Source organism: Cricetulus griseus, chromosome 3 (assembly GCF_003668045.3).
Source record: "Cricetulus griseus strain 17A/GY chromosome 3, alternate assembly CriGri-PICRH-1.0, whole genome shotgun sequence".
Taxonomy (NCBI): Eukaryota; Metazoa; Chordata; class Mammalia; order Rodentia; family Cricetidae; genus Cricetulus; species Cricetulus griseus.
The window spans coordinates 71,502,797-71,516,727 of record NC_048596.1 but is presented as its reverse complement, the minus strand read 5'-3'; the positions used below and the strand labels follow the sequence as shown (position 1 = coordinate 71,516,727).

The following is a 13,931-nucleotide window of genomic DNA, read 5'->3' as shown; positions in this document are numbered from 1 at the left end:
TGTTTCTAGGTCTCTCACTTTCAGCATTTTGTCTGACTGTTGGTCTCTGTATTTGTTCCTACCTTCTGCAGGAGGAATCCTCTCTGATGATGGCTGAGCAGGGTACTGATCTATGAGTAAGCAGAATGGCATTAGGAGTCATTTCATTACTATTTTTTTCTCAAGAACAGTAGTATTTGGTTTTACCCTGGGTCCCTGAGCTATCTAGTCTCAGGTCCTTGGTCACCCAAGCAGCATCAGGTATGGGTTCCATCTCATGGAGTGGGCCTTAAGTCAAATCAGATATTGGTTGGTTACTCCCACAAGCTTTGAGCCACCATTGCCCTATCATGTCTTGAGGTAGGGCACCATTGAAGATCAAAGGGCCTGTGGTTGACTTGTTTCCATATCTCTTTTGGTTCGAAGTCGCATGCCCTTTCAAATTCTCTCTCCAGGTAACTCTATTACAAATAAGAAGTGGAAAACCTAATACTTATCATGACATAAAAATGGCACATGCCTACAACCCCAGCATTCGGGAGGCAGAGGCAGAAGGATCAGAAATTCAAGGTCAATCTTGAAGCCTACATAGAGGATTTGCTGTTAACATGAGCTACATGAGGAACTGCCTCCAACAGACAAACAGTATAAACATAAATAAATGGTTCACAGTTTTGGATCTCCACTACAGACTCCGGTGAGTAGGACTGCCACAAGGAGGTCCCCACCATCCACCTAACCTTCTCTCATTTCTCTGTGTGATTGGTAGACGCCCTCTTCTCCAGGGGAGAGGTGGACTGTTAATCCTAGTGGGAAAATCCCCACTTTTCACAGTGGCTTAGTTGGTGCTTACAGTTAACTGACGCCTCAACATCAAGGATTCTTGTTAGCACCCCACCCAGCACCCAGCTACCTAGCACCCTCAACTTTAGGCCACCAGAGTTCATCATGGGTGTCTTGTACCACTTTGTCAAGTTGTGGAAAGAGAGTTGTTTTCATAGTATTTGCTAGGTCCAAGTCATGGGGAAGACAGAGCCACAGCCTTTCCTTCCACAGCCTTCCCAATCTCTCTGCATGTGATATCCCATGCGCCAGACTATCTATACAGTCACACATTCGTTTGCTCAGCAATACTCACCAAGCACCCACGCCACACCAGGGCACACCATGGACAAAGCAGACACTGCTCCTGTGTCTTCAATTGCTGGAATGGTGCCCCTTCCACAAAGCCTGGATCCCTCCTTGAGGTGCCCTGGCTAGCCATCAAAGGTCTGGCATGTGTCCTTGGCAACAGGGTCTGCTTACCGTTTGCTGATGCCCAAGTTTTCCTCCCAAGGCCTTTCTACCTACTCCTACTTCGGTCCAACTTGGAGATTCAGATCCCCAGGACCAGAAGCCAACTTCTAATTCATCCCTGCTCACAAAATCCTGGAGAGTGTCTTCCTAAAATCCAGGAAAGGTCCGAGTTCCCCAGAGACAACCCAAGAATTATGATTAATAACTCCAACAGGCAATGGGAAAGCAAAGCCACGACCTAGCTGGGCTCAGGCTTGTGGTCACCACACCCAGGCCACCAATATTTATACCTGAATTTTTGACTGAGTCCTGGGGACAAGGCTCATGCTGCTACCTGCTGCCTAATGATGGCCTGTCATGTGTAGGCATAGATGTGTCCGGGGGAGGGGGGGGGCTGCTTTTTCACATCGCAGCACAGCAGCCCAAAGCCACTGGGGGTGGGGGTAGTTGGATGATGGAGGAAAGGAGAGATGGGGTCCCAGATACTATCTTATACTGGTGTCATGAGGGGGAGGGGACCCAGGTTCACTTGCTGGGTTTTTGTATACTTGTCTGGCACCTTCTGAGAGAAAGCAAAGATCGGGAGCAATCTCATGGGAACTTCCTAGAATCAGGGGTGGGAAAGGAAAGAATTCGAGGTGGTCAGGCATAGGGAGGCAGAAGGTGGGAAGGAAGAAGTGTTCCCAGGCAAGCCAGAGGATGCCAGGGTTGTCCTGAGCGAGAGAATCCCCAAAGAGCCCACCTACTTCATGCCCACGTGCGGGCGTAAGTGTGGAAGGAACAGAGTGAGAGCAAGAGTCCGGGCTGGAGAGGAGGCTCGTAGCGGCTGCCGGCAGAGCGTTCTCTGGGCGCAGAGCCCAGGGGCCGCCCAGTAGCTGGGAAGCCTGGCAGTGCGCTCGGGAGGCCGCAGCAACAACGACGACAGCGGGGCTTCCCTAGGCTTTCCCCTCCTGGGTCGCGGGTGCGGGGAGTGAGCCCAGGACACGGAAACTGCACCGAGCGCAGGGGAGCAGGGAGTCCCCAAGGCGCCACCGATCGGTGCGATTGCGAGTGAGACCCGAAGCGAGCGGTGTGGTGTCTGGGTGTCCGGGAACCCAGAGCCAAGCCAGAGATTGGGGTTGAGCTCTCCCCGCCGCCCCCACCCCGCCGCCGCCTCCCGCCCCCGCCCGCGGCCTGCAGCGCGCCTCCCTCACCGCCCAGGCTCTGGCGAGCCGCTCGGGCCGAGCCGTGGGAGCCACGGACAGCACCAGCTGCCACTGCGGGAGCTACTCCGGCTGCACCATGCGGGAGCTGGCCATCGAGATCGGGGTGCGAGCCCTACTCTTTGGGGTCTTCGTGTAAGTATTGGTGCGCCACGGGAGGGGACCCAAATACCCAGCCTCTGGGTGTCCCAACTTTGTTTGAGCTGCTGCGTCCCGCAGGGGCCTGGATTCGAGGTTCTCTCCTTGCTTGGTGCCTGGGATGTTCCTTGTAGGATCAAAGAAACCCTCTTCATTTCTTGGAACCTTTGGTGCACAGTGGTCTTAGCATGCCTGGCTGGGACTAGGACTTGCTTCCATAGTAGCCCCTAGTCTGGAAGCGCGACTGGCAGCCCCTAACTGGGGTGCCCCAAGTCTGAGCCTTTTACTAACCCTGCACACCTGTCCCTGGGATTTAGTCTGCTCCTTAAGACCAGGGCATGTAGGCTGGCCAGTGCCCTAGGGAAGTTTCTCTCCTGTGATCTTTTAAAGCTGATGATGGCTGGCTGTTTTTGCTCTTGGCCCCATTTTCCGTCACCCCATGCTGTGCTGGGGTAGTCGGGGTCAACCTAGATTTTCTTGGATGGCTCCTGAGCTGACAGCCCTACAGAGCATCTTCCAAAGAGGTGTCTGCCTTACTTCTCTGGCTGGAAAACTGTTGCCATGGAGGGTTGGGCAGGTCAGGAACTGCAGCTGGCTGTGGTACTGGAAACGCCAGGAACTCCTTTTTCCGTGTGAGTGCCCTCCTGAGAGGCAGAAGCTCTTCAGAGACATTTCAGAGAAATGTCCAGGTTGCACCTGGAAACAGGTATTTCTGAAAAAGGAGGAAGCCTAGTGTAATTCCTTCAGCGATGTCTGTGCTTCCTCAGACACCCTGAACTGCCTCTCACAGGTCCTAAGGCCCACCACAGGGCTTTCTAGTCTATCTTGTTTAAACCAATCTAGTAGCCAGCCTTAAGTACCTGTCACCAAGGCTGACACATCTGTACTTATCCCTCCAGTAGCAGCCAGTTTTCTCTGTCCTACCCATAGCTGGCTGAAAATTTTTAAATATTAAAGTTGCATGGATTCTCTGGATTTGCTGGGATCTTGGTGTGTGTGTGGGGGGGCAGAGGGGTCCCCATGAAGACAAACAGGACCCCCCTCAGAATTACTGCCCCCAACCATGGCAAGTGTGTAGTATCAAAGACTACTTCTGTACCGTAGGGTATATGCATGGAAAGTATTGCTGTGTGTGTGTGTGTGTGTGTGTGTGTGTGTGTGTGTGTGTGTGTACATGTGTTTAAACTCAAGATTAAATTCATCCTGAGGATTCATTCACACCATCAGAAAAGGCTGGGAGCACCCCAGATGTACCCCCCCCATGCTGCCTTCTGACTGAACGCTAGTATTATTCACTGGGAACAAGGAGCAGGAACTTCAGTTGGATCTTGATACATTTGAAAAAAATGAAGCCCTTTCCCCTCCTCTCACTCTGTCTCTCTACCTTTGGAGTAAACATTCAGAGGAGTGGCTTCTGGGCAGTTTCCAGTTGGCAGATAGGCTAAAACCCCATTCAATTATTATGTGCTAAAATGACAGACTGGTGTTTAGTGCATGGTAGAATCTAACATTTGTTGGAAGCATGTCTGTACAAAAAGAAAAATGCAGGAATAAAGTGAAATAGGCTCAAAGGCTATCTACTAGAGTGGCTTCCGGGAATATTTGTTTTAAAAGGGTCTAGCCACATGGAAAATATTTATGTGTTCTCACATTTCTCTTAAAACATTCTCCCAAACACTTATGAAATGTTTACAAATATACAACGGCTCATGTAGTGAATTAGAAAACTTGGTAGATATTGTTTATATGTGTCTGGATTCTTCTAAGATTGTTATGTAAAAAAAAAATCACTTTTCAGTTTTTTTCTCCAAAGCCCCTTCTGTGTACTTGGTGGGGGAATCTGCAATCACCACCCACTGCAGGACATACATGAACATTGATTGTGTTTTGGCATGATTTTTGAGTTTCTTATGAAATTGCAAATATTTCCTACAAAGACCAGATTGGCATGGAAGGCAAGCTGGGGGTTGTGGTTCAGGCAGATAATGGCTTCCGGAAGAGCCTAGGAGGAGCAGGGACACAGATGACCCCTTGTTTTCTCAGATAAGCTCCTGGCGCCTTGACAGAGGCTAGCTTTGGGAAGGAAGTCTTCCTTTTGGCAGCCCTGTAGTGAGGAGGAGACTTGAGTGATGATTCACTATCATAAAGATGGTGGTTTCCACAGCTCTGGGATATTTGAAGTCCCTCCAGGTAAGCTGAATCTGGTCTTCCCCTACATTGACTGACACAGACAATGTAGTTCATCACTCATTTGAACTTGTCATGTCTGCCCTATCTCCCAGGATGAGAAGCTAGTTTTAAACCAGAGAGAGCACCTCTTCTCTTTGCTAGCTCATGTTCTACAGCAGGGGTTCTTAACCTTTCTAATGCTGCAACCCTTTAATACAGTCCTTCATGCTGTGGTGACCCCCAATGATGAAATTATTTTGTTCCTACATTATAACTGTAATTTTCTACTGTTATGAATTGTAATGTTTGTATCTGATATACAGGATATCCGATATGGGATCCCTGTGAAAGGGTTGTTCAACCCCTAAGGGGTCATGACCCACAGGTTGAGAACCACTGCTCCAGAGAACCCTGTCCTGGAGATGTGCAGGCCCTCTGATCACATTTCCCTGCCTGGAAGCAGGCATGTCACCTCAGCTGATCCACAGGTCTGTTCCCTGTAGACTCTGAGGGAGGGTTAATGAAGTATGTTCTGGACCCATGGGCCTGTGAGCTGTCCCTAGCCGACTCTTGAGGGAAAGCCCTTTGTGAGGAGGTCAAGTACAGGGGCCCAGGATTTGTGCACTCAAGTTGCAGAGAGGAAGGCCTGCTGACAGTCTCAGGCTCAGTGCCTTTAGGGCAGCCCTGCTTCAAAACTTAGCTAGCAAATGACCACAAAAGAAGAACAGCTGTAAACAGTAGTGCTACTGAGGCTGCATATCAACTTCAGCTTAACAGAGGATGATGTTTACGGGAACTCCATGTTTAGGGAGCTTTGGAGGGCCAAGTGCAGCTTTGAGGGTAGTGTTAGCTCTCTGATGCTGTGGGCTTCAGGGACCCTATTGGTCCTATGCAGGGATTGGAATAAGCTGTCACCCAAGACACCAGGAGAGACTCAGCAAGTGTTTCCACAAATGCCAGCAAGAGTTGGACATTGCTCATCAACTCCAAGTTCCTGGACATCAGCCCTGTGCCCTACCTAGGTTTGCCAGTACCAATATTCTGGTAACTTTTATTGTCCCAATATGGGGACCCCCATTTGTTGAGGGAATGCTAAATGTGAGGTAGTGATGAGGGCTATCACATATGGGGGCTGTGGAGGTGGCTCAGGAGTTAAGAGCACTTACTGCTTTTCTAGAGGACCCAAATCCAGTGCCAGGAGCCACATCGGGCATCTCACAAACACCTTTAAGTCTAACTCCAGGGGATATAATGCCTTCTTCATGACTCTGCTGGCACCTGCACTCCCACAAGTACATACCATACACAGGCATGCATATCACATATGACATTTGTAGGACTCCAGCCTGGGTTGGTTGTGGTAGCTTGTGCAAAATGTTCAGTTTAGTGCAAAGGAGGGATAATTAACCCAAGGAGTGATGAGAAGGTGGGGACAGATGCCAGGGAGTGTTGCCCACAGTTGACTGCTCACCTAAGCATCCAGGGCCAGGTGTGTGAGTCAGGCCGAGGCTCAAGGACATTCCTGCTGAGTAAAGGCCTGGCAGCCTACAGGCACAGTTTGGACTGGGAACAGCTCACCAGGTGTAGCTACAGACTGTGTTTCATGGACAAGGTGGGATGTTTTCTGATAGGAAATGAGGAAATGAGTCTAGAATGTAAGGAGGCTAGGTAGGTGTGTGTGTGTGTGTGTTTGTGTGTGTGTGTGTGTGTGACATTAGATTTTGTTCCTCAGCCACTTCACTTTTTTTTCCCTCGTGTTTCTATCGATTGGAACTTTCCAAGCCATCTAGGCTAGCTAGCCAGTGAATCCAGTGAATATCCAGCTGCCCCCATCTTCCCAGTACTGGGTTACAGTCATATGCCACTATGTCCGGATTTTTTGTGGTTGTTATTTTTTAACCTGGATTTTAGAGATCAAACTCAGGACTTCAAGCGAGCAAGGCAAGCCCTCTATAGACTGTGCCATTTCTACAGCCTGGCTCTGAAGATTTGGAACAAAGAGCCATCTGCTCAGATATTTACCCAGTGGTGTTAAGGGACCATTTTGTTGGTGACACAGGTTTTGTTCACTTCTATGGGTAGCAGTGTGTGTCTCTACCATTGCTGCTGTGCTTCACCCCAGAGAAGAGAAGTGTGTGAGTAGCTCTCTTAGTTGGTCTTGTGCTCGGTCATCTCTGTGCTTGCCTGGCTTTGCATTGCCAACAGCTGCACTAGGGTTTAGAACACATCTCCATCTTCTTTCCTTTCCCCTTTGTTCCTCATATGACCTAGCCATGGGCTTGAATGATACCTTCTGACCTGGCTTCCGATGGTCATTTTCCTAGAAATCTGAGTGTGCTGCATCTGTGCAGAATGAAGCTACTTCCAGGTGTGGTCTACTGACCACCTGTATCAAAGTCACCCATAGTTCAGCTCAGCACTTCATAACCTATGGATTGACACGAAAGGAATGCTAGACTCTGCATTTTGAGCAGGCTTTCCATCGACTAGGCTTTAGGAAGTTTAACAAATGGGTATTGTCCTTAAAGGTCTCCTCTGCTTCTTCTCTCCTTCTTGGCCGTATGAAAAAGCTGCCCTCCCTGGCCCTGCTGAGGGATTAAATGAGGCCAGGAAGGAAGCCTAGTCCATGGAGCACTGTGTAGAGGCAGCATGAATTTCCTTAAGGAAGAGCATGGAGCTGTGTGCTGACATACGTACTTTTGAGGTAGGGCCACCAGGAGAGCTGCCTTGGAGGCTTACGGTATTGCAGGTAGACTCTGGGACAGAAGGCAGTTCTCTGATAACTGAGATGTGGGGGCTGACTAACTACTGTAGCATTAGTCTATTCTGTGATATCGTACCTGTAGTAGTTTTGTTGCCTTTTATAGCAAGTTGCAAATGATGTATTGGAAGCAAAGTGGTATAACAGAAGAACATGGGCTTCAGAACTATATGGGTTCATGTTTGGATTTTTGCTGTCACTAATTAGCAAATTGCTTTGGATCTCTGAACCTTAGTTACTTTATATGAGAAGTAGAGATAATAGCTCACTGGATTTCATTAGAACAGGTGCTTTTAGTGCCTAAAGTAGATGCAACTGTCTTCTCTCCTTGTTCTCATTAATCCTTATTACATAAATGTAGAGTCTGTGAATGGCACTACAGTCTAGTTGTTATGACTATGGCCTTTAGGTTTAGATTGCCTGAGTTTCTATCCTGCTTTTGCCCCTTATAAGCTATGTGAGTCTTAAATCTCTGTGTCCCATCTGTTTAATATGGATATGTAGTGATATTCATGAACATCAGGCTGTGCTTATTACTGAGACAGTGTTCAGTTCACTGTAGGTGTTCAAAAAAACCTAATGCCATTATTGTCCCTTATTAAAATGAATCCATAATGTGAAGGGAAATTCTGTAGGTAGCTAATAGTATTCTTATTATAAATTATTTAGTATGGGATTTCCAGCAAAGAATAAAGTCCTTTAAGTATATTTTGAGGGATTCCTTTTATCCCTCCCAGAGTTTCAACTTACCATAAGCTCGGCGAGCCTAACTCCAATAGCTTGTTTATGGGTCTTGCTGTCAGACAGGGTGGAGAGCTCCACCCCATGGTGTAGCATGAGTTCTAATAGGTCTTAATAATAAAAGCCCAGAGTCAGATATAGGGGAAAATGCTGAAAGATCAGAGAGATGAAGGAGCAAGCCACAGCCACACCTTAACGCAATAACTTCCCAGCTGAAAAGAGACTGAGCTTCTGTCTCCTCCTGCCTGATCCCTTCCTGTCTGTCTGTACCGACCTCCAGACTGCTATGGTTAACTAGTGGCTAGCTCCGCCCTCTGATCTTCAGGCAAGCTTTATTTGTTGGAGTATAAACAAGATATCACTAACTGTGGCTTCTTAATGAGGACTCATCCTATGGGCCCTTTGTAATAGCAATTCTAAGGCAGTGGTCTTGGCATGGGGATTAAGGATTCACCAGACCAGTATGAATGATTAGTGGAGTTTAAGTTATAGAAGAACTTAACATAGAAAACAGCAAGTGACTGTCTCGGCGTTCCCCCTCCAAGGATGCAGCCCTGCCTCCTTGATGCTCTCCATGATCTCAGGGGCCTCCCAAGTCTCCAACCTTTCCCTTTAACCTGTCACTTCTGCACCTGTAACCACGCCCAAAAGGCGTGGTCTCTGTTACAGGTGGAGGTGAATATATTGCTACAATTCCCCTTTTAGTCTAAAGAAAGTGGTTTAGGCTTGATACAAAACAATATACAATGATAGCAAATATCAGGTATGCTCTCGGAGAAGGAAATGTAAAAACATACACAATTTAAGACCTACTGCCAGTGAAGCAACATACCGAAAGTGTCACCAGTACACCTGTATCAGATAATGTGTTAATGAAAAACCGTCTGTTCCTATTGCCTTCAGAGTCATGGAGCTTAGTTAGATCCACACTCAGGTGTGTTGGGACCCAGCCCCCAAGGGGTCTCTAAGAGTTGTTTTCCAGCATAATCTCAGGTACCTCCTGTTTTCCTGACCTTACCCCACTAGGATCACTATCCTGTTGTGAACCCTTTGAGCTGGGGTTTTTGTAAGTTTGTATATAAGGCTGCTCCACAATAAAGGTGGGAGACATTCTCTCAGAAAGTGGACCAGGTGTCTTGTCATTTGTCCAAATCTCCAGGCTTTCACCTGATACTCGGACTTAGTGATGGCCAAGAGCAGCCACACAGGAGCTTTCTCCATCAAATACCTTCTTGCCTTCATCTGTGCATGCAGGAGTAATTGGCCCTGAGCATGTCTTTTTGCCCTGGAAATGCATCTTCCCGACTGGCTGACCAATAGTGCTTCTGTTTGAAATAATATTGTCCACTGTAAAATGAGATGGCTGTGCCCAGAATTCTCAGAATTGATGGTACTTTCCCACAGGGAGATGACAAAAAGGGACCATCAGCTTCGGAACTGGTAGATACAGTTATCTCAGTCAGTTACAAAGATGATGCCTTTTATGAGCCACACAAGGCTTATAAAAGCTTGGCACTGCTGCTTTTCTGGGGTAGTATTTGTAAATATAAAAATTATCTTTGCAGTATTGCTTCTTTAAAAACGATCATCTTGGTGCCATGTGTGGAAGAGCTACAAACCCTGCTGACAGACAACCCCTCTTGTTCATCCAGGACCATGATGGGGTTAGGGGGCTCTGAGATTCTGGGGGCAAGTGAGAAGATCCTGCAGGTAGGTGCTACAGGGAAGCCTGGGGCCAGCTTCATCACATACGGCTCCATAGAAGCTGTGGGCTGGTGTTACACTGTTTCTACAGAAAACAGAGGCACAGAGAGTAGGACCCACTCAATAGGGGCATTTAGGTCAGTTTCCAGAAAGCTGGGAATGAGCTGGGCAATGCTGGATGCTTCTTTGTGCCTTACCAGAAGGGTTTAAAGGTATGTTTCCATTGCAATGGGAGTTTGTGCCATATGAAATTGTAGGTGTTTGACTGTTTTGACCTACAAAACTGGAAATTTCATTTAGTTCAATCTAAAAATAACATACACAAAGAAAAGTACCCTGTTCATAACTGTGCAGCATCTCAGAGCTGCCCCTGCCTGCCGAGCCTACTTCCTTGGCCACCCTAACACAAGTTTTGACTCAACATGAATGGGCTCACAGTGTGTGTTCCTCCATGTGACTTTTGTCTCGGTGTGTGACAATTCATCCCACATTGTTAAGAGCACTTGTTTGTTCTTACCACCAAAGTTATCAGTGTATGCCTGAAACCCTGCTTAGTTACTCATGTTGCTTGGTAATGGTTTTGACAATTAAGCATAATGCTGTTGTGTTTTTGTTTGTTTGTTTGTTTTGTTTTTCAAGACAGGGTTTCTCTGTGTAGCTTTAGAGCCTATTCTGGCACTCGCTCTGTAGGCCAGGCTGGCCTCGAACTTACAGAGATCCACCTGCCTCTGCCTCCCGAGTGCTGGGATTAAAGGCGTGCACCACCAACGCCCGGCCTGTTGTGATGTTTTGACGAATCTATTTGTAATTAGGGGGAGCTATACCTTGGGTGAGTACACTGTTTTTTGTTTGTTTGCTTGTTTTTTTTAACAAAGTGTTTGGCTTCTCTTTTTCCAACAGGAACTCTAAAATTGCAATCCAATTTGTATAGCACATTACTTTTCCCTTAGAGAGTTGCCCAGAGAGGCCTACAGCAGCAACATTCCAGCATCATGACACATGGTCACATAGTTAAGTCCTGTTAGGGATTAAGATGTGATCTTACCCAGGAGAAATGTAATTGCAAGTTGATGTAATGTGTGATGGATGCCTAGGACAAAATGATTAGTGTCCAAGCACATCGTTCCTTTTATTGTGTGACAAAACTTTTCTTGGGGAAATGCAACATGTGTGTCTACTCACCCCAAATAATGAGCCCCTGACAGACCAAAGTACAGATACTACGAAAGTCCAACATGGTGAACCAGTGAGTTTTAGTGGGGTTACTTACAGGAGTATGGGTGAGGGATTACTTATAGGAACAGAAATGACCCAAAGACAGCTTTATTGCCAAAGCCTTCCACAGCAAGCTGGGAGCCTGTAGCACACAGCACAGCCTATAGGTAGCTCACCAGACTACAGAGTATCATTTCCAGGTGCCTTGGTTGGTCTAAACGTCTTCCAGGCAGCTCGACTGGTTCCTGGGCAATTGGTCTGGTCTCAAGTGTTCTTTACAGATTTAAAACTCAGCTTCCTTGTATCTGAGGAGGAGTCTCAGCTTTTATTACTCTGGCAGAGATGGGTCTAATGGATTTGGTCAGTTTCAGGAACTTCCTGAAGCTATTTTGAGTTGTGCTGCCTTCCTGTTTGAGGAGTTTCCTACAGGATGGAATGTTTCAATCCCAGAGCAAACTGTTACACAACACTACCACTTCTCATCCTTCCTGTGACTGAGGTGTGATAGAAACCAGTGAAAAGATGTCTAATACCCCAGTGTGATAATAATAAGAAGCATGCAGTTCTCAGGACTACAGGATAGCTGAGCTTTGTACTTGGATTTAGAAAGTTTGGGGATGAAAGAAGTCATTGAGAAAATGCTGGTATGTGTTTACATGTAGATAACTTTTAATTGATCCAATGTATATATGGTGGCTAAGGGGGGGCGGCTATAGTACCTACTACGGCACTTGTCATGTTAGATGACTGAATCTTTGTAACCATTCAGTCAGAAAGTGATATTCTCATTTTACAGTGTGAAGAGCTAACACCTTTCATATTCAGAGAGCTTCCTCCCACCAGTCAATAAGAAAAGGGAAAAATCACTCAATAGGAAAATGGGCAAGGGCTATGAACAGAGATCTGATGGAAATAGAAAGAACAAATGTACCTTTCAGTGTGTGACTTCTATAGAAATGCAAGATATGCCACTGAAAACAGCAAGATGACAGTACATGCAAATGAGTACAGCTTTTTAGGAGCACTGGGAAACATAAACAGTCATTACAGTTAGTAATTCCAGTTAACTATCTCTTGACTTGGAAAAGACTTAACAGCTATCACTAAGTGATAAGGCAGGTGACAGCAGTGTGCACGGATGTTTTCATGTGGTGATGTGATACATTTAATTTGTTCTTCTAGCTATGATAATATCAACATGGATGTTTGTTGACAGGAGTTTCTGTCCTGCCCAGTCCTGCAGCCATTTAGTCCCAAATAAACACACAGAGGCTAATATTAATCATAAAGTGTTTCGATGATGGCTTAGGCCTCTTATTGGCTAACTCTTTCTTATTAGTCCATTTCTATTAATCTATGTATCTCTACGTGATCTTGGCTTATAAGGAATGCCCAGTGTACTACCTTCCCAGTATCAACATGGCTTCTCTCTGGTGACTCACTCTCTTTGTTCCTCTTTCCAGCATTCTCCTAGTCTAGTAGCCCTACCTATACTTTGTGCCTGGGTACATCCTGTCTGTTCATTGGCCAAAACAGCTTTATTAATCAACCAATAAGAGAAACATATATTCACAGCATACAGAAGGACAGCCCCCATCATCTCCTCTTTTCTTCCTGGGTACATCCTGCCTGTTCATTGGCTGAAACAACTTTAATCATCAACCAATAAGAGAAACATATATTCACAACATACAGTAGAACATCCCCTTCATCTCCTCGTTTCTGTCTAAATAAAAAGGAAGGTTTTAATTTTAACATAGTAAAATTATATGTAACAAAACAGTTATCAAGCAAGAGCTATAGTTAACAATATTTAGTCCACTAACATTTGGCAAAATTTAAAGAAAATATTCTATCATCTATTCTATCTTTGTGAGTCTAAAGTTTTATATGTAACTTACCTTTTATCATAACTAAGGAAAACCATAACCATAACTATCTGTCTTCAACTCCACCAAAGACCCAAGAAGGATAATATGTAAACTCTAGAATTGACAGAGACACCTTGCTGCTTGGACAGTCACCCAAGTTCCTCTGTAACTTTGGGGCATCCTGCTTCAGCCTGTAGGCCTAGAATGTCTGGCAGACTTTTTGATGAAGCAGTAACTTTGAAAGACCATCCTATCCCTTAGCAAGTTCAACAGTTACTTTCCTTTGTAACCTTCTTGTCCAATTTGGGCAGCATCCTGTCAAGCAGTCCAGGCAAGAGCAGTTTTTTGTTGGAAATGGATATCTTTGCCATGTTGAAGGCAAATTCCATAACAAGTTTCTTCAATGCCCATCTTCTTTTCTGATGTAATTGGTGTTGCCAGGAGTAGTTATGTTTCATTGTTATGAAAAATCCTAATAAACAAATTTAAATGCCATGTTCTGTAGGTCTTTGAAAGGTTTTGAAGAATACCTGTTCATTTGAAATATATCTCTAGAAAACCTGACTAATATAACTATAAAGTTTTGACTATTATAGGTGGCTGCCTATAATCTGTATTTAATTATACATTACATTTCTAAAAGAGACATATAAACATAATACCAAAGTGAGTAGAAATATAATTGTCACAAAGTTGACCTTAAATTTGTATCAATAAACCAAAACCCATACAAACACAAAGTATTCATTTCTACATCATATTCGCTTTTCTTTAGAAAGAGATTGATTGTGATCATTAACCATTTATAACCAACTTTGTTTAAATGAAAACAAACATTTATAAACAATATTTGGG

General features: G+C 45.5%; 1 protein-coding gene across 1 annotated transcript in view; it reads left to right on the top strand.

The window, feature by feature from the left end:
- The first annotated feature begins 2,556 nt into the window (after positions 1 to 2,556).
- The window catches only part of LOC100754084 (phospholipid phosphatase 4), a 114,093-nt gene continuing 102,718 nt past the window's right edge, over positions 2,557 to 13,931 (top strand). The window contains exon 1 of the mRNA XM_035441289.1: positions 2,557 to 2,612. Coding sequence (XP_035297180.1) covers positions 2,557 to 2,612 — 56 coding nt within the window. The remainder of the gene's footprint in view (positions 2,613 to 13,931) is intronic.